The 21,264-nt window shown below is 46.8% G+C and overlaps 2 protein-coding genes across 5 annotated transcripts; one reads left to right on the forward strand and one right to left on the reverse strand.

The window, feature by feature from the left end:
• Nucleotides 1-2,503: 2,503 nt before the first annotated feature.
• On the reverse strand, nucleotides 2,504-7,981 carry LOC308156317 (mesoderm induction early response protein 3-like; the record flags this gene model as incomplete). The annotated part of the gene is made up of 12 exons (XM_080529656.1): nucleotides 7,963-7,981; nucleotides 7,654-7,799; nucleotides 7,354-7,488; nucleotides 6,329-6,449; nucleotides 5,921-5,994; nucleotides 5,691-5,763; nucleotides 5,310-5,458; nucleotides 5,038-5,214; nucleotides 4,702-4,829; nucleotides 3,923-3,998; nucleotides 3,796-3,880; nucleotides 2,504-3,081 (listed from the first exon to the last, which is right to left on the reverse strand). The coding sequence occupies exons 2-12, from the start codon at nucleotides 7,750-7,752 to the stop codon at nucleotides 2,504-2,506; spliced, it is 1,695 nt and encodes a 564-aa protein (XP_080385782.1). The 5' UTR covers nucleotides 7,753-7,799; nucleotides 7,963-7,981.
• A 3,001-nt stretch (nucleotides 7,982-10,982) lies between these two features.
• Nucleotides 10,983-21,264, forward strand: LOC308155420 (vasculin-like). 4 transcript variants are annotated; one of them, XM_080528738.1, is made up of 11 exons: nucleotides 10,983-11,281; nucleotides 11,555-12,287; nucleotides 13,879-13,998; nucleotides 14,285-14,531; nucleotides 14,931-15,136; nucleotides 15,291-15,357; nucleotides 16,140-16,336; nucleotides 17,984-18,136; nucleotides 19,050-19,237; nucleotides 19,903-20,005; nucleotides 20,648-21,264. In XM_080528738.1, exons 3-11 carry the CDS (start codon nucleotides 13,936-13,938, stop codon nucleotides 20,816-20,818), a joined length of 1,395 nt encoding a protein of 464 aa, XP_080384864.1. In that variant the 5' UTR covers nucleotides 10,983-11,281; nucleotides 11,555-12,287; nucleotides 13,879-13,935; the 3' UTR covers nucleotides 20,819-21,264. The 4 variants fall into 4 exon arrangements, with proteins under 4 accessions (XP_080384864.1, XP_080384865.1, XP_080384866.1 ...); XM_080528739.1 differs by having other exon boundaries at nucleotides 20,654-21,264; XM_080528740.1 differs by having other exon boundaries at nucleotides 16,140-16,318.

Consider the following 21,264-nt stretch of genomic DNA (forward strand, 5'->3'; position numbering starts at 1 on the left):
CTCTCCATCACATCCTCTTCCCTCAAAAACACTTTCTATAGACACACAAATACTTCAGTCTCTCTGGTACATCTTAATACTGCATACCGTACATCACTCCAGCACTGTCCTCTCACCGTTTCATTACCAGCTAGCCTTCAAAAGGACTTCTCACATACACCGCTGGTCATCCTGAGTCTAGTTCGGGCACCTGTACAGCTCAAACTGTATTTAACGCTTTTTAACAAATAAATACAAAATAAATTAAAGTTATTCATGAATGTGACACTGTAAGCAAAAAATACAAAATGACCTATGGGGGGGGGGGGGGGGGGGGGCATTTCTGTGGCTGATGTTTAAGACTAGGTGAGTGTTACAATGCCACGCCGAGATCATATCTGTACATATTTACACATTATTGCCTTGTATGAGGGAAGCAACGCAGGACAACTTACTGAGCGGCGTCAAAAAAGACCAAACATATACCATTATAGTGATTAAGACCGAGGAACCTTACATTTCTCCTAAAAGAAAACATGTAAAAGACCTTTGGCTGGGGTGGTTATGGGAGAGCCAACTGAAAATAGTTTACACTTGCACCTGATCTAGCCATCATTACACAACTAGATTGTGATTCTCAAATAAAAACATGGCACTACACTGCTTAATACAACAATCACCATATTACACAGAATTCTTCACTACTAAACCCTCTCGATGCACTTTAAAAGCATTGAAGCCCAAAAACATCAAAAGCACTTCGCCATCACACCACGTCAGCCACCTATTCCTCAAACCAAGACTCTTAAGTTCAAATGCATAGATAGATCACGTTAGCAGTGGCCAAAGGAGGGTTATCATGTTCAGATGAAGTTAGCACTGGCCAATAGAATGTTATGATACTCAGGTGCTGATGAGGGTTGAGTAGAAGGCTAGTAGTAGTCGTAGTAGTAGTGACATTAACATCAACTATCTAGGTACACCAGGATTTGCATAATTAGTTGTTATTTCCGAGTACAAATCAACTAACTACATATGACATGGATAACTCTCTGGATGAAGGATATACAGGCACATTAACTTAATATAAATAGCAATAATCATGGCAAACAAAACTGTATTCTAGTGCATCTCAAACATCACCATTAAAATGTGCCAATTCCTGTTTGCAAAGCTTTTCCAGGAGGTATAAGAAAGAAAAGAAAAAGAAAGGTTCATGTTGATGACTATGATGACGTCCAATGTTTTTATAATAAATACCCACCCAATCTAGCCATCCAACTAACATCAGGAAAACATTTATGGAAAGAAAAACCAAAACATTCATGACTTGGGGGTCAAAATACAAAATAAGAATAAGTCCAAGGATATGAATAAAGAAATATATAGTGTCAGTCATAATGATCATCTTGCCCTACTCATCTCCTAATGGTCAATATTCAGCAAATGTTTGTCAGTCTGATGTACCACACACACATTTCAGGCTTCCTAGTTCCCATGTAAATTCTGCATTATCTATCATGTTAAAACTGCACTTGGTGAAATGTGATCGGATTCAAATTCAACCTCCATGACTACACATTCTTCTTCAGGACTTAAGTCCCAGACGTATCTTGCACAAATCTCTTTATGGTGTGGCAACTTCCAGGGGGAGAAAATTTGTCTGAAATGAATGTCGGACTGTTTGCCAATTGGACAAATTCACGCTGTATTGATGCCATTAGCAAATTTGAAGTGATTCATATTTCTGGCAAGTGGAATTCTGGTACCTAAACAACAGCAACAGCAACAACGACAACAAGCAAATAAAACATACACATTTCTTTTTACCATTAAAGTATCTGAAGTGCTCCTTTTACAGTATACAGAAAGGGTCGAATGTACAAAAGTCTTCTGCACTTCATGATGTGGCAGTGCGTGTGTTCCAAATATACAAAAACCTGTGACCCTCGTACAAAATGCTACATCCAGGGCCAGGCTATTGGGTGTACCTGTAAACACTAGGAAGGACTAGTGTGTGTGTGTCTGTGTGGTGTGTGTGTGTGGTGTGTGTGGTGTGTGTGGTGTGTGTGGTGTGTGTGTGTGTGTGGTGTGTGTGTGTGGTGTGTGTGTGTGTGTGTGTGGTGTGTGTGTGTGTGTGTGGTGTGTGTGTGTGTGTGTGTGGTGTGTGTGTGTGGTGTGTGTGTGTGTGTGTGTCACTTCCCAATATTCAGGACTGAAAAATAAATGGCTATATTCAACTCTTCATAAATCAAGATTTCTTTTTAAAGTTCTGTACAAGAAGACATCACTGATGTCATAGTAAAAAAAAAAAAAAAAAAAGTATATATATGCATTTACACATATATATTTATATATATATATAGAACGCAAGAAATAGAATTTCCCATGAACAACTATGTACACAGTCAACGGTGGGTAAAGTTCCACCAGAGGGAGGGAAGGAGGGAGAAAAAAGAGTTGTGACAGTCGGTCACACAATGGCACACAGCGCGGTTGCCTAGCAACACGCCCCCTCGTGACGTCACTCCGACTGTAGCGCCGTGTGCTGTTGGTGCTGCTGATGTAGTGTGTGCGTGTGCACGTGCGAGTGTGTGTGTGTGTGCGCATGCGCTCCCATGTAGCTGTTGGCCTCTCCGTTGCCGCCGAAGTCCGTGACCGACACCGCCATGGTGGCGCTGCTGAGGTGGCGGTGCTGCTGTTGCTGCTGCTGCCGTGCCTCGTAGTCGTGGTTACCCACGCCGCCGACCCCGCCCGACTCGCCGTAGGACTCGGGCAGGCTCATCTTGAGGCGTTTGGAGGGGGGTCTCTCGCGTTCGCAGTCGTCCGTGCAGACCCCCGCCGACGTCAGCTGAACCAGGTCGGAGTGCGAGTGGCCGTGGCCGTGGCCGTGAGCGTGAGCGTGAGAGTGGTAGAATCCTGCATCCAGCATGTTGATGCAGTCGGGGTCTCCCCCTCCCCGTGCGTTCGGGGGGTACCCCAGGGGCTGGTCGTGGCTCAGGGACCCCCCCCGGTTTAGGCTCTCTAAGGGGGGGAAGCTGTAGGTGTCCAGGCAGCCCACGTCTGCTGGGTTACACACTGAGGCCACGCTGCTGGTCAAGGCTGGGGGAGGGGGGGTGAGAGGGGGAGAGAGCAGAGCCACAGTCTGAGTCAGTCACAGGTTCTGGTGAACCACACCAGTGCTAAACTTACACTTCCCCACAGTTCCTCATTAGTTGCATTAAGCCTGGTTGCTAGCTGGGTGTTCTCCGAAAAGTTTTCACTGGGGGCTGCAAAGTTGGTGATTATCGGTTCCATGTTGATTTACTTCTATACTAATTGTTGGGGGGGGGGGGAGACTGATAGGCTATCACTATACTGCTTACTTTGCAGCCTAGACATTTTCCCCAAAGACGATACAGAGAAGTTATCGCATCATAGAAGTAACTTCCTAATCCAATACATTTTATTAAGACCTATCAAATCATATTTTAAGGCTTCTGGTTATTAAATGTAAGACTTTTAAGTCTCTGGGGAACCCTGGTGAACCCAAGCAGAGGGAAATATCTGGGCTCGACACAAGCGAAACCTGTCATACATGCTGTTGTAAAAACATATATAATCAAAAATGTTATAAAAAGGGGATGGAGGAAAATGGAGGGAAAAGAATAGGGAGGAGGAAAAAGGCTGGTAAGTTGTAATGACAGAGGACAAGAAGAGGCAGGACAAGGGGATGGAGAGAATGAAAAAGAAAATAAAGTGGGTCATCCCCCAGAATAGAGTGGTGAAGGGAAAGGGAGACCTCCGTGACAGCCAACCACAGTCCCAGTGACTCACCAGAGAGGTCCGACGCGGTGATGGAGTTCAGTAGGTTGAGCTGCTGTTCTGCTGTGGGCTCCATCCTCCCTCCTCCTCCTCCGCCACCTCCTCCTCCACCACCACCTCCCCCTCCACCACCACCACCGCTGCTGCTGGAGCAGATGGAGGCAGAGCCATCCACCAGACCCTCCGCCTCATCCACCAGGCGGTCCATCAGGTCGCTGTGGGGCGGAACATACGTGTCAGACTTAGGGACATACGTGTCAGACTTAGGAACATACGTGTCAGACTTAGGAACATGCGTGTCAGACTTAGGAACACGCGTGTCAGACTTAGGAACATACGTGTCAGACTTAGGAACATACGTGTCAGACTTAGGGACATACGTGTCAGACTTAGGAACATACGTGTCAGACTTATTCCTGCGTTCGTAAATTCGCTCTGAGAGCACCGGAGCGCACACTGGGTTGAACGTTCACAAAGGGACCAAGTATTAGTTGTAAGTCGCTTAGGACAAAGGCGTCTGCTAAATGCCCAAAATTTTAATGTTAACATTGAACTATATGAGGGAACATATAGCGACAGGGTTGACGTAGAACATCTTAGAGGCTACAAAGAAAAAAATGGTCTTTCTGGGACACATTGCATGTTGTCGTATTTAACCTCTCTTTGTTAAACTAGCAGAGTGAGTGAAATCTGGGTTGAAGAGGGGCGACACTGGCTGATTTAGCTTTGACTTTCCTTGTCTTCTTCTTCTTCTTCTTTAAAACAAATGCAACTGAGGCTACAAAGTAAACTCCTCTTCCTGGGCGCATTGCATGTTGTCTAAAGCAGACTAAAGCCCTCTTTGTTACACCCTGCAGACTGAGGTTATGGTCAGGGTGAACATCAGACATGGTGGATCCCTGGGGAAGCACGACTTACGTCACGCCGGGATAACTGCTGTACTTCTTCTTCCCAAACCGGTTCTGTTGGACAAAGAAGTCGAACCGCTCAGACTTTTTCCACATGTAGTAGAAGGCCACGCACTCAGCCACCGTCCTGGTCGTAACCTGAGAGAGGCAGAGATCCAGTGTCGGTTATGGGTTACAGAACAAGTTATGTGAGACTATCTATGATCAGCTTCAAGTCACTGGCAGAACATGTTCTTGACGTGTCACGGGTTATTACATGAATGATAAAATGGTAATTACACGATTATAACACATTCATTACCTACTACTACTACTACACTAGTGATGTCTTGTACAGGTCTTTTACCTTGTGTTTCTGTATGAGGTGAAAGTTCTTCTCATATAAGAGCAGTGCGTGTTCAAAGTTCCGGCATTCCTCCTCAGACCAGGGGGACATTTCACCTTTGGAGAACTTCCCACTCCTGCGGTACCGCTCCAGTGCATCATGGACGTTGTAGTTACACTTCACAAGCTCATACAGGGCCTTGAGAGAGAGAACATTCAAATCAAGATTATCGTGTTTACCTCAGAGAAAGGAAAAATGGAAAAAGAGAAAGAAGCGAGAGAGCAATATCTTACCTGCTCGTTGTCTTGAACGAGGCCACTCAGCGGCACAGCGCTCACCTTCCCACCAGCCACTGGGGCGGTGGTGTCACACAGGAAGTCTCTGACCCGCTGGTCTGGCAGGGCGCTGGGTCGCCATAGCAACTGGTCTTCATTCTCATACACTGGAGGGCGGAGATATTTTACAGAAGATGAGGATGATGTCATAGCACTTTAAAGGTCCCTCTCCATCCAATCTGGTAATTTCTTGGCCATTTATATATATATCTATGCTACACATTTTTGCTAATTTTAGTGGCTGACAATATTATAAATATTATGGTAAACCAGTGAGGAGATAACAGTCATTTATCAGCAAAGAAGAGGAATACGGCATGTTCTCTCTCCCACACTCACCTTTGTCATCGTCGTCATAGTTACAGACAAGGTCAGGGATTTCAGCTTGGTACTGGGACCCCACCATGATTTCCTTCACAAATAGAACACAAAGGTTGGGTTGCTTTCACACAAATGCAACTCTAGGTTGAACCTGAGGAGGAGCAAGTCTTTATTCAATATGCCATAACCCACATCGGCTGGCAGGCAGGGAAGTCACCACGTCAGCGCACAATGAGACCATAACACACCTTCCTGGAGTCGTCAGGACACACGCCGTCTTCCTCCCCTTCGGATTCCTTGTCTCCATCATAGACGGCGTTGGCTGGAAAGGCAGAGAGAGAGAAAGAGAGAGAGAGAAAGAGAGAGAGAGAAAATTAGACGAAGGATAATACAGAAAAGTAAAAGGGACTGCAGATGACTTTGAAAAAAAAAAAAAAGAACTAAATCTACTTCTTCAAAGCTCTAGTGCACTACAAGTTGTGACATACACTTGTGTTAGCGTGTTTCGTATCACTCATTCCATTCTGTACGTTACAATGAGCGCGCCCTCTAATTTCTAGTGCCTCCCCTGACTTATAGTCACTGATAAGTCACTGTATTGCAGTGAATAAGACATTATATTAATTTGTAGAACATTACACCCGTGTAAAACGTACAACGTAGCGTTCTGGGAAAGAAGTCGCTGGCTTCATGGGACGTGACGGAGGGTGTGAGGTCATCAGCCGAGGACTGTGTTTCCTCATCGTCACCTGACAGCAGATCTTTCGCTATCTCCTCCTAAGTAAAAAAAAAAATGTATACAATAGAACTTATTAGTTACACAAAGATTGATCTTCAGGCAGTCAATACAATATATGAACTACAAATATCCATCCATCTATATTATGTACATACCAATATCTAACAAAAACAAAGGCTATTCTTTGAAGCCGACAAGAATAATAGGCTCGTCATTGGTTGGTGACGAAGGGACAACTAGAAGAACAGGGTGAATACGACGGTGTCAAATGATATCAGATGCATGCATTGTTGAAGCATGGAAATAGAATGTGCATTACTTGAAGACTGTAGTAGCAGTACGTCAATGTAATCAATGATGACCGATAGGGATGTCCCGATCCGATACTGATATCGGATATCGCCGCGATATTGGACCTGAATGCTGGATCGCGGATCGCACCAGAAAAAAAAAAGGCTCCGATCCGATCCTACTGTCATGCGCAGTCAAACGTATACGTGTATAAGCGATGAGGGAATGAAAACAGTGAACAGAAACGCACGCGAGTCCTATATGCGCTTAAAATGCGCATAGCGCTGTGTGCTTCCGGTTTCATTACAAAGAGGTTAACCCTATATGTGCCTGACGTCTAACAACATTCAAATTACTCTAACTTCATATTTTTTCGGATTTCAATGTATGACACATCATTTGAAAGCTTATGATCCGTAGTTTCAATCCACAACACGTCGCATTTGTTGCATTAATAAAGGCTGGCAGTCTTTAATTTAACTGTTGTTGGTGTGGACTATATACTGGGGAGGTATTTGTTATTATTCAGGGGTCAAAACATTTATACAAATATCGGATCGGTATCGGTATCGCAGATACCCGAAGCCCAGGTATCGGTATCGGTAGTGAAAAAGTGGGATCGGGACATCCCTAATGACCGACATTACTTACTTTATCTAACGTCATGTCAGGCAGGTCGTCGGTCAGGTCCACAGAGGAGCAGTCAGTGCTCGACCCTCCAGCCATGCACACCGACGCCTCGTACCTGTACATGGCGAGCAACTCCTCCAGAGGCATATTGCCCTCCTGCAATGCAAACATCGAGTGTTATTTGAAAGATGCTTTATTTTATCAATGCAGGTGCAAGCCTATTACAGATGTATTCCATACGTTTTTTTAAAAATTATTACTTAGACTTTCAAAGATCAAATAATTTCAGTATATCTGTGAAATATTGCACGTAAAACACACCTTCTCCAAATCAGCTATTTCAGCGTTGACACTCCTCCCTCCGTCCTGCATCTCCTCGTCCTCCAGTGTCCGCTCGTCGTCGTAATCATGAACCAACATCTCCACTGTCGGATCAAAGTCATGATCTTCCGAGGATAGAGAGCCAACTGAAAACAACGCAACATTACGTGGTTATTACCATGTCATAAGCAAATCAAAGGCCCCCAAGTCGCAATGACACATTTAAACATAGTTTGCTCTCGGTTCACAAAACGCATCAAAATACTTTTTTTAATTCAATGCATTTTCCCCCCCAAAGAAAAGACTTACCTGGACTCGTACTTCCAAAGGAAGCCTGCAAACACAACAAAATAACATCCATTAGCCTGGAATGATGTTACCCGAACTCGCATATGATGAACCGGTGAAAATCGATGACCATTATTGAGAACATCTTCCCAAAAAGCCCCATGCACTAAGTAGGCCTATCACCAAAAGCATGCAATAAGTAGGCCTATCACCTAAAAGCATGCACTAAGTAGGCCTATCACCTACAGACCAAGCTGGTCAAGGGGGGGCTTGAAGGGTGCATTTGATGTTGACACGCAAAATCGCCACATTCAAGTAAAAAAAATAGTTGTTCGTTTGTGTTCCCCGACAGGCACAATCATTCCAACAAATTAAAACCTTTGCATACGAGTTCAGTTCAGCAGTAATCAACCATTTGAAGGAGCGTTAAATTAAATTGACTCTTTTTCGTGTTACGCGCTCAGAAACTCTAGCGGGGTTTAGCTAACAAGCTATTTCAGAGGGAAAACCCTCCAGAAACACCAACAACCGCAAGAATCGTCAATTCAAAAAAGGCTCCATCTACTGTGAAAACGTACGCAACGATACTGAACAGTGACAACATGCCCCATCAAACATAAGGATAATATTCATGAATCGTGAGCAGACATTTGAGGAAAGGCTAACCACAAATGTAGCATTTGCAATGGGTTTACGGAACCTTTACAGCGAGCTAGCTCTGCCGAAACAGTGTTTATAGCAAAACGCCGGGGCCTAACCCCGTAACCGAGGACGCCGCTATTTTTCCAACATTATTTTAGACGCCAAATATGAGCACTTTTCTATACTGCTGAGCCATAACTCAGGGTAAAGCCTTCAACTATACAATCGATAGTGACACAGTTGATTTACTGCCATGTGAAGATGACAAATGTACATTTTGAAGACGATGCTCCTTCCCCATTCTCCCTACTCACCTCCGCCATGTTGGTACCTAACACAGATCAGCCACGGCCGTTCGGACCCGGATTGCCTTCACCGACCAATCACAGAGCGCCGTTTCTTTTCCTGCACTGTGATTGGCCACTGCACTTGCGAAACACACCGCGGTGAAAAATCAGAGAGTTTTCAACAACTACTGGTCCGAAATTCGTCATTAATAAATTTTACACCACAAGTATATAATCACACACATGGCATATCCAGTTACTGTCTGTGGTCAGTGTTGGGGCTGGAAGGTTGCATTTCTTAAGCTGGGTCTATAATGAATGCTGACAAGATGCATCCGTCCTCATGCAGGTACTATACATTTACCAGTGATATTTCAGTAACTTCAAACAATTAAACATACTTTATGATCAATGTTATTCCTAAATAGCATTTACAACACTCGTTCTGCCTAATCATAAGCGAATACAGGACCTATTACTGTATTGTTTATACAAATTATCTGAAATTAATGCTGCTCCTATGGAATGTAGCACTTACTCGGGAACAACAGATACAAATCCAGTGTTTAAAAACATTTTCTCTATTGTTTATAAACCACATTCAAACATAATAAATACATCTGTGTGAAAGGAGGATGCCACCTGACATCGTCCAAGCTGTTCGTTCACACATCAACGAGCAGCTCCTATCAGGGTGTGAACTATGTAAGAAATGTACTGAAAAATAAATATCCAATCTCCACCTCAATCTTCATGACTAAGGATGAGACAATGACCAAAGCAATCAAAGTCAAATCAATATCTCAACGGTGGAGCAGCGAGTAGCACTGCATAAATACATACATTCATTATGTAATATAATGTAATAGAAATCTAATAATTATAGTGTAGCCTACTTACATATAATGTATAATTGCATTTCCCATTGTAAATAAATCTTCCAAATCAGAATCTGGTTGAATTGATCATATCAATTTGTGGATGTCACACAATTTCTTGCAATTGAACAAAGAGAAGACAGAGGTTTTAATTATCGGAGCAAAAGGCCCAGAGAGAGATACTGTGCACTAATTTAAAATCCCTGGCACGAAACGCCACATTTTTAATTTCACATCAGTAATCTCACCAAAACCGCCTTTTATCACCTTAACATTCACCACAGGTGAACATTGCTAAAGTGCAACCGTTTCTCTCTCAGGCAGACAATGCATGCTTTTATCACTAGCAGGCTTGATGATTACTGTATGCTTTCCTTTCTGGTCTACCTAAAAAGCTATAGGAGCTACAGATCATTCCAAATGTATGCAGCAGCACGCTTACTGACCAAGACCAGAAGGAGAGCACACAGCTCACCTGTCTTAAACCCCCTTAATTGGTTGCCTGTCCGTTTTAGAATAGATTTTAAGATCCTTTTATTGGTGTTCCAATCACTCAATGACCTAGTGCCTGCATATTTGTCAGACATGCTCTTAAAGTATGCTCCATCTAGATCCTCAGGTCGTATGGAATATAGTAGTTGTTCTCTGGGTGAGGACATAACTATGGGGAGGTGGCATTTAGTGTCTGTGGCCTCTGGAACAGCCTGTCAGAGGAACTGAGGGTGTCACAATCTGTAAACACCTTTAAAAGACATCTTAAAACATACACTTTTTAGCTTAGCATTCTCTTAGTTTATTTTTTTTAAATTATATTTCTGTATTTAATTGTATTGTTGTTTATTTTTACTGTATTGCTGTATTTTAATTGTATTGTCGTATTTTCATTTTACTGTTAAGCACCTTGTGCTGCATTTTTGATTGGAAAAAATGTAATGCTGCCCTTATAGCCTATACTTTTGACTCTCTCTCACTTCAGACACCGTAGCTTCATTATGATCATAGAAATCGAGTACTATTTTATGCATCAGAAATTGCATAATGCATGTTTCCATGTGGATTGGTGACAGACTCAAATAGCCCACTCCTCAGTGCACACACCTCGACGCTGGGCTGGGATGACGTCATGCAGCACACCTGACGCTCGAGCCCCCCCGCAGATCACACGAGATTCTCGCCGTCGCGAGGCACCGCTGGTTAGCTGGCTGCGCCATTTTGGAAGGAGATGGTTCAAAAGCGGCAAAAATTTGAAATAATCAACGAGGAACGAGCAAACTATCACTTTATTAACGCCACGAAACCATCTTCACGTCAACGCTGATACACACACATGAGAGAATCTACCGGGAAACGTGTTCGGATCACGTCGGAAGAATTAGGAGCGAATGACAGCTGTCAAAGAGCGGAGCGAGCAGACTCGTCAAAGCTAACATGCTAACGTAGCTAGCCTAGCTAGCCAGAATGTGTTGTTTACCAGAGAGAAGAAGAAGTCACCCAATGTCTGCAATGTGTTGGGCTCGTTAGCCAGCTCGCTGGGTGAGTTACCTGGAGAGATTTGGGCAGAGGAAATCATTGAAATGTAATTTACAACATTCACTGTGTGATTTAACCTGGCGAATGTAGCAGGAAAGTGGAGTTGAGTTCATTGTTTGTTTTTAGCTTCTGCTGCTAACTTGAGAGAGAGAGAGAGGCTCACTAACTAGCTAGCTAACAATGATCTAGAAACCTAGCCACACAGCCAGCTAGATAGCTGCCATGTTTTGTTTGAACTCATCTAACCCTGCTGATTTTGTATATTTTGGGCTCCAGGTTCAACGGTCTCATCTGAACGAGGTTATCCGCCACGGCCTGAAAGCATTGACCCGTCTGAGATCAACTGGGGATCATGACAAGAATCTGAACATGTGGACCGGCTGTGTGGAATTACAGGACTGTGTCATTATACATTTGATCTGAGACTACGATCTGGAAATACGTCATGCATTGACCTGCTATATAGTCTTCTGTTCCACCTCCATTGGTCTTCCATTCATTTTCAGAAAAGGGCATGTCATGGACGCACATGTGAAAGACTCTGGTCGTTGAGACAAGTCACTGTTGTTGGCTCAAAGCTCTTCTACTATTGGCAACATGTGATCTGATTTCGATAGAATAATATGAACTAGTGGTGTCCAGACAACTGCCTATTCAGATGTGATCGACAACTTCCAACACACCTTGCAAACAAATCACTCTGAAGCCTTCCAAAAAGAGAGTTCACAGCACCCTCCCCGATGTCTCCTTTGTAGCGGGCCGTGGGGATTTACTCTCATCCTTTCTGAAGGAGTCATCATCATATTCTGGGAACTGGAATTAAACGACAACAATGGAAAGTTGATTGTTAATATCTCTCGGGTCGACACCTCTTGCTTAAAGACCCTATCTGCGAGACACGTTCGGGGAGCAGATAATAAAACTGGATATCATATCTGATACTTGATCAAGGAAACCTTCTGCAGGAGAACTCTGGGGATTAACGCCTCAGCTCAGTCCTCCATAGCTGGTTGGTATGAGTTGTGTGTGTGTGTGTGTGTGTGTGTGTGTGTGTGTGGTTATTGCCGTCATGTCTTGTTATACAAAGATACCCTTCAGGTCATTGTTCCCATCAGGCGATCAATGCATAGTTTTGTTCCCCCCCCTGTATATCACACCGTCATATAGAGAAAGACAGCGTATGGATCCATATGTGTCTCTAGCACGTTGTGTTTGGCTTGCAAGGTTAATCAGGTGATGGGTACAATCTTGCAGCGCTCACACTACTTCAGGTGTGTGTGTGTGTGTGTGTGTGTGTGTGTGTGTGTGTGTGTGTGTGTGTGTGTGTGTGTCTGTGTGTTGGTATCAGACTAGACTGCTGTGTTAAGAATAGCTCGAACGCTGTCTAGCTTCTTCCTATCAAAAGCACCCGCTGACGTCTCAGTGTTTTCATGTTTTTGGGCTCTGCAGGGATAAAACATGCCTCACGCTTTCTTTTGAAGTCGTTGATGAATATTCATGAATCACACACACACACACACACACACACACTGTGGCCCTTGCTTTGGTCTCCACATCAGGATTATGTTTCCCAACGTGCAAACACTCTTCTCAGTCTGTACCAGTGCGATAGTAGCAACGCTTTTGTCACATTTGAACAAAGCATTGTGTTCCATAACAATGTAGGCTATCTTGTGCAGTAGATGAGAGATGCTATGCCCATAGGAGTAAACTAAGCCGGGGTTATTTTCACAACCAACATGCAGGGTTGTTATTGTGTTCCTCTCATTCTGTCGTAGGCTTTCCCTCCATTTCAGCATTTGTCATTGTGTTGTTTTTCTCTCTCTCCCATATCCCCCTCGGTGACTGTGTGCCCATACACAAGCCTCCCTGTGTTCATATCCTCCATGCCTTTTCCCTGAAGTGTACACTTGTCCACCCTTGTACACAGATTAAAAAGCATAGGATTGGGGTTACAGCCCATTCTTACACTCACTAATCCTGTACTTTTAAAATATGTGTAGGGGAGTGGACAAGTGTGCGTGGGTGGGTGGGTGGGTGGGTGTGTGTGTGTGTGTGTGTCTGCGTGCATGTGCGTGGGTGGGTGTGCGAGAACCTCCTGAGATGCCTACACTCCGAGTCTCTCAGCCAAGTCCTCTACTGATGCTGATTGCCTCCTGTTGCATCAGCTTAACTCCTGTTGAACTCAGCTTCACACAAAGGGATGCTACTGGAACTGGTCTCTTAGGGAAGAATATACATATATACACACACACACACACACACACACACACACGCATGCGCGCTTTTACCTGTTGAACCACACTTGATAGAAAAGTTAAGAGGCCTGATCTGCAGCAGTAAAGATCCCTCTCTCCCTGTGTCACTTTGAATCAGTGTAGCACTCGTCGTCACGTCTGGGAAGAAAACTCAATTGAGACCCGTGCTATGGACAGGTGATGTCTACCAACACAGTATGAAGATGCTCCTCTCTCTGTGTGTGTGCGTGTGTCTCTCCACATCTTCATCTCTCTCTCTCTCTCTCTCTCTCTCACTCACACCTCTCTCTATTGCCCCTCTCTCTCTCTCTCTCTCTCTCTCTCTCTTTCTCTTTCTTTCAGGGGCTGGAGAGATGAGGTGTTGATGTCTTGCCCGCCTTACTGGAGACGCAAACCTAAATGGCGCAGCATGACTTCACTCCAGCCTGGCTTAATTTCCCTGCTGCACCCTCACCAGCCAAGGTAGAGTCTGTGTGTGTGTGTGTACGTGTGTGTACGTGTGTGTACGTGTGTGTGTGTTGTACGTGTGACTGTGTACGTGTGTGTGTGTTTTGTACGTGTGACTGTTATCTTGTCGATGTATACACACAATAAATATTGCCTGCCCTCTCGTTACGACACACGACGGTCTGAGTCATTTCCCTGTTACACATACACACATACACACACACACACACACAAACACACGGTTAACAGGACGTGCGTGTGCCTGTCTGACCGCCTGGCCCTCCCTGTTTCCTTCCGTCAGCCCTCTCAGAGTCATGACAAGCACTACGAGTCGCCGGCTGAGCATCACCTTGACAACCACGGCCACAATGTGAGCCGCCGCCGCCACAACTCCTCGGACGGCTCGGAGGCCGTCAACGGACGCTCCGGAGGTACGGACCCACACGCCAGTGGCGGCAAGCTACCATGCAAGGCGCCGGCCCGCTCATTGGGAGCAATTTGGGGTTCGGTGTCTTGCCCATGGACACCTCGACATGTGGCCAGCCAGGGTTCGTTTTGAGTAATCAATCCGTCCCTCTCTCCCTCCCTCCCTCCTTCCATCCATCAATCATGGATTAATGAATTAACGAACCCAAGGTGTTTGTTATAAACTAACTAGCTATATATACCGTATATATCTTTTTTAAAAATGCCGGTCGAGAGAGGACGCTGGCGTTGCTTGTTCGCCGCTTCTCCGCCCGAAATCTAGGTGTAATTACAGTATACAGAGTAGATTGTCCTACAAAGACACTTAGATTTAGATTTAGTAACCTAAAAATTAATTACACCCCTACACTTTCTTTCTTTTTTTTAAAATTATTACTACTCGATCTTTTCAGTTTGTAAAGCGTCTTTGAGTGTCTAGAAAAGCGCTATATAAGTCTAATCTGTCTCTTCCTGTGTGACAGGAGGTTACTCCAGGAGCGAGAGGAACGGATGGAAGGTGAGGAACGGCAGCGAGGGCTCCAGCTCGGCCCCGCGCCCCCCCTCCGCACCCCAACACCCTGCCCCCCCACCTCGCTCCAAGACCAGGGGCCCGCAGGAGGGCCAGCACGGTCGCCATGACAACGGGGACCGGGACCGACGACGCAAGCAGTTTGGAGCCGAAGACTTTGTGAGTGGTTCAGTGTTTTTTTTTTTTTTTTTTCTCCCTGTTTTGTTTTTCATGATGAAGCTAGCTTACAAGTATGCTTGTAATAAGATGCCGTGTGTGTGTGTGTGTGTGTGTGTGTGGCGTGTGTGTGTGTGTGTGTGTGTCTTTTCTGCAGCCCTCTCTCAACCCAGATGCAGCTCAAGAGGTGAACCGTAACACAGGAGTTGCTGCAGGAGTGTGGGGTGAGCTACCAGTTGGTCCTTCACCTGTGGTGAACTCATTCAATAATAATACCCTTACAATATGTCCTTGCAGTAGCAAGCAGCACTTATTAGTATTGTACTTATTAGTGTGCTTGTAGGATGCACACACACCAGAACACAGGTATAGACACATCTGGTCTAGGTACACACATCTCTCTGGAGGCAGAACACAGGTACTTACAGACAGGGTAGTGGTGGTCTAGTGGATAGTGAGTTGGACTTGTGATCGGAAGGTTGTGAGTTCAAATCCCGCCTGAAACCACACCACTACTAGTGTGCCCTTGAGTAAGGCACTTTGCCCTCAGTTACTCCAGGGGGAATGTCCCTGTAATTCGTAATTGTAAGTCGCTTTGGATTAAAAGCGTCTGCTAAATGGCAAAATTATTAATTAAAATTACATCATAACACAGGTACACACACTCTCATACACGCACACCTGGGCACAGGTACACACACACACACACACACACACACACACACACACCAGAACACACCAGAACACAGGTACACACACCAAACATGAAGAAAAACGCACTGATTATAGAAGACATGAATACACTGATTATAGAAAACATGAATACACCATGGACATCTATCACACAGCAAGCACTTAAGACAGAAGGTAGACACAACTCAATACAACCGACACGAGGCACACTGCTATACACTCTCTTGATTTATAGACAAGGCAACTTACAAACTGCCTTTTAAAATTACAACTGACAAAATGTTTAACTGCCAATATTTTTCCATCGTTCTAGAACACCCTCCCAACCCCCAAACCAGAGGCTCCAAAATGATGGTGATCAAGCGCATCCCTAGGGAGGAGCCTTCGTCGTCGTCATCGGCCCCCCCCCAGCAACAAGCCCCCCTCCGCAACGGCACTGGCCCCTCCCTCTTCACTGGCCCCTCCCTCTTCAAGGGCCCCATCCCCAAATCGGTCAGTCTTCCAGTCAAGGTGAGACACTATGGCAACACTGTTTATCAGTTTATTGGGTTTTGCAGATTTGCCCCAACGGAACCCCCCGCCCCCCCAAGAAAGAGGAACTATTACAGACATAGACACCAAACATCTGACAAGTAGGCTAAAATATCAGCTTTTTTTTAAATGCACCCAACCCGAATCTGGCGGGTTGCAAGCCCATGGGCTCGTTGGTAACGTTAGTCCGCCAGTAGTCTCGCATAGCCAAACCTATCTCCATACTTCACATAGCCAAACCTATCTCTCCACACTTCACATAGCCAAACCTATCTCCACACTTCACATAGCCAAACCTATCTCCACACTTCACATAGCCAAACCTATCTCTCCACACTTCGCTTCGCGCTGGACACACTCGCACACTCGCGTACAAGATTGTGCGCGAATGTGTGCGCGTGACGCGAGAGAGTTTTTGCAGGGTGAGATGTCTGCAAATGAAAGTAAGCAAGTTGAAACGTTAGCAAATATAATTGCTGAGTGTTCTAAGTTGGTTCAAATTGGTCGTTATTATTATGATGACTAGAAAGTGTCTGATTATAGTTCCATGGTATGTAAAATAGTGTCAAAGAACTAGCAAGCTAACTAGCTAGTTCAGAGGTGATGAGATGAGCTAGTCTGCTGCACACATGCCAGCTAAAGAGCTAACTGGATGCACTTTATTATTTTACTTAAAGTAGATATACTATCTTTCTTATTCTGCTAGAATTGGGCTTTATGGTAATACCATAATGGCATATTTACAGTACATGGACAGTGAATTGAAGCATTGGAAATTTCTGTTTTTTATAGTTGGACATACGATTTTTTTTTTTTTAATGACATTATATGACTGTATTGCCCACAGCAATCCAATATTCAATTATAATTATGTTATAAATTGATATGGATCAATTTATACCTCTTATTAGATTATAAATACTCTGGTTGTTATGTTTGCCTTTTGGTTGACAGCAAAAGAGAGAGAGGAGGATAGAGAGGGAGAGAAGGAGAGAGAGCAGGATGGTGCACCAGAGAGAGAGAGAGAGAGAGAGAGCAAGAACCAGGTGAGAAAGTGGACAGGTAGTCAAGACCACATAAGTAAGTAGCCTTAAGAACCGATGGTTCTCCAGCCTAATGGCCCATAGGGCAGGAGCCTATCTCCTGTTTCAGTAGCGTGAGGCGGCTTAATGTACAAGTTAGTTCACCCCTGGACATGACGCTGGTATGTCGCAGGGTCTTACCCCCTGGGGGGGGGGGGGTCCATGCCACGGTCCATGCCGACTGACTGACTGACTGACTGACTGCCTGCCTGCCTGCCTGTCTGACTGCCTGTCTGTCTGACTGCCTGTCTCTCTGTCTGACTGCCTGTCTCTCTGCCTGACTGCCTGTCTCTCTGTCTGACTGACTGCCTGACTGACTGCCTGACTAACTGCCTGACTGACTGACTGCCTGACTGTCTGTCTGACTGCCTGTCTGACTGCCTGACTGCCTGACTGACTGACTGCCTGACTGACTGCCTGATTGATTGCCTGTGTGTCAGCCTCACTGACTGACTGTCTGTCTGTCTGTCTGTCTGTCTAACCTGACAACAACCTGGTTGTTCATTGACGTCCTGCCTGTCTGTGTCCCGCGTGCGTCCCCCAGGCCAGTCGCTCCAGCTCTCTGTCCCCAGTGGACCAGGGCAGCCAGCCCCGTCTGATGATGCGCCTCACGCGCATGCGCTCGGACAGGAAGAGCCACTTCCTCAAAGCCCTCAAACAGGACATGGTGGGAGAGGACCTCCATCACCACTGCAAGGTGATCCATCACTGTGTATGTGTGTGTGTGTGTGTGTGTGTGTGTGTCTGTCTGTGTGTGTGTGTGTGTGTGTGTGTGTGTGTGTTTGTCTATGTGTGTCTGTCTGTCTCTGTGTCTGTGTGTCTGTGTGTCTGTGTGTCTGTGTCTGTGCATGTAAGATACAGTGTGAGGATATTTATTCAACCGTTAGTTATCCAGGTTAGTCTCTTTGAGATCAAATCTATTTCTCGCGAGTGAGAGTGTCTGTCAGCCAGAGAGATCCCAGTTCACCCCCCCCCCCCCCCCCCCAAGAAATGAACCAAAATGACAACAGGTAGCCTTTTGCTCGCTAACCGAACTGAAATCAGTTTGAATGGAAAAGGCAGCAGACCGAGGGGGTTAAATAAAGCGTCCCTCTCTGCAGTGACACCTGTTTAATCTTTCCCGCCTTTCTCTCTCTCTCTCTCTCTCTCTCTCTCTCTCTCTCTCTCTCTCTCTCTCTCTCTCTCTCTCCCCCTCCCTCTCTCTCCCCCTCCCTCCCTCCCTCTCCCTCCCCCTCCCTCCCTCCCTCTCTCTCCCCCCCCTCCCTCCCTCTCTCTCCCCCTCCCTCCCTCCCTCTCTCTCCCCCTCCCTCCCTCCCTCCCTCTCTCTCCCCCTCCCTCCCTCCCTCTCTCTCCCCCTCCCTCTCTCTCTCCCCCCCCTCCCTCCCTCCCTCTCTCCCCCCCCCCCTCCCTCTCTCTCCCCCCCTCCCTCCCTCTCTCTCCCCCCCCTCCCTCCCTCTCTCTCCCCCCCCTCCCTCCCTCTCTCTCCCCCCCCTCCCTCCCTCTCTCTCCCCCCCCTCCCTCCCTCTCTCTCTCCCCCCTCCTAACTCCCTCTCTCTCTCTTCTCTTTCTCTCTCTCCCTCTCTCTCTCTCTCTCTCCCCCCCCCTCTCAGGACGACGATGGTTTCCATCTGCAGAACAACAACGTAGGTAGCGGGGACGAGAACCGCAACCGGTACGACCGCAGCGCGTCTCAGGAGAACGGCAACGCCGGCACGCTGGGCATGAGGCAACACGTGCTGCGCTCCTCCACCTTCCCCCAGCAGGAGGTGCTGTCCAGCTCTCTGGAGGCAGAGCACAGGTACACACACACACACACACACACATGAACACTGGTAAACGCAATCTCATACACACACCTGGACACAGGTACACACACACACACACACACACACATACACACACCTGAACACGGGTACGCACATTCTCATACACACCTGAGCACAGGTACACACACCTGAACACTGGTACAAACACTTGAACACTTGAACACTGGTAGAAACACTCTCATACACACACAAGCTCACATGCCCTCTGTCTCTCTCTGTCTCCCTCTGCCTCCTTCTCTCTCCCTCTGTCTCCCTCTGTCTCCCCTCTGTCTCCTTCTGTCTCCCTCTGTCTCCCCTCTGTCTCCCTCTGCCTCCCCTCTGTCTCCCCTCTGTCTCCCCCTGTCTCCCTCTGTCTACCCTCTGTCTCCCCCTGTCTCCCTCTGCATCCCCCTGTCTCCCTCTGTCTCCCTCTGCATCCCTCTGTCTCCTTCTGCCTCTCTCTGTCTCCCTCTGTCTCTCTCTGTCCCCCTCTCTCCCTCTGTCCCCCTCTCTTTCCCCTCTGTCTCCCCTCTGTCTCCCTCTGTCTCCCCTCTGTCTCCCCCCTGTCTCCCTCTCTGTCCCCCTGCCTCCCTCTGTCTCCCCCTCTCTCCCCCTCTGTCTCCCTCTCCCCCCCCCTGTCTCCCTCTGTCTCCCTCAGGCTGCTGAAGGAGATGGGCTGGCAGGAGGAGAGCGAGAACGACGAGACGTGTGCTCCTCTGACGGAGGACGAGATGAGGGAGTTCCAGGCCATCAGTGAACAGGTGTGTTGTGTGTGTTCCATCAGTGAACAGGTGTGTTGTGTGTGTTCCATCAGTGAACAGGTGTGTTGTGTGTGTTCCATCAGTGAACAGGTGTGTTGTGTGTTCCACTTTGGTAGTCTGTCCAGTAGGTATACACTCAGGCCGTCAGTGAACAGGTATGTTGTGTGTGTGTGTGTGTGTGTGTGTGTGTGTGTGTGTGTGTGGACCTATCAGGGGGTATTCCATCAACGTCGCTAAAGGAAAATCCAGGGGGGGGTTTTCTCGCAAGACTCAAAATAAGGGTTTGTGATTTTCACCAATTGAGTATCACTGTTCCATAGGCTTCCCTACTCTGCACAGGGACACAGATCCAGACCCCAACACAAACCCCGGGTAGAGGGGCTCAGTGAACGGGGTGTGGGATGTGAACAGGCGGGGTCAGTGTGTCAGAGGAAACTTGTGGCCTAGCGCATAGTGAGTTGTGAGACTGGTGATCAGAAGGTCATGAGTTCAAATCCCACCTGGGAACACACCACCACTAGTGTGCCCTTGAGTAAGGCACTTAGCCCTAAGTTACTCCAGGGAGACTGTAAGTCGCTCTGGATAAAAGTTCAGATTTAGCGTCTAAATGCTAAAACGTGTCTCGTTTGTCTCGGCCTCTAGCTGCAGAAGAACGGCCTGAGGAGGAACGGCCTGCTGAAGAACAGCCCTCCCAGTGGAGAAGCCCCGGCCCTCTGGAAGCCCAGCACCGTCAAGATAGCCCCCGCCCCCGACACCGCCGAGGAGGAGACGGAGACCAGCAGCAGCAGCGACACGTCGGACGACGAGGCCTAACGCAGCCCGTGACCTCCCCCTAACCCCCCTAACCCTTGACCCTTAAACCCTCCCCGCCAGCTCTCGCCTGAGGAAAGCAGCGTCACACTTCGGATGTCGAAGCCTAATGCATCCCTCATCTCTCAACACTACCACACTCGCCCCCTAACCCCTGACCCCCCATAACCTCTCACCTGAGGGAAGAGACTGCCCACCCCCCCCCCTCCCACACACACACACACACACACATACACACACCACCCCCCGAAACAGAGGGCAATACCCCAGAGATGCCCTCCCACCATTTCACAACACCCCCCCCTCTCCCCCCACTCACACAAACCTTCAAGACATGGACAGATGTTCAGAATGGACTTGAGAAAGAAAGAACTCTGTTTAATGGCTCCGTAAAGAGACCCCTCATCATGTTGGGGCAGGACGGGACGGGAGGGGAGGGGGAGAGAGGG

The sequence above is a fragment of the Nansenia antarctica genome, assembly GCF_963989245.1.
Source record: "Nansenia antarctica genome assembly, chromosome: 4".
Lineage (NCBI taxonomy): Eukaryota > Metazoa > Chordata > Actinopteri > Argentiniformes > Microstomatidae > Nansenia > Nansenia antarctica.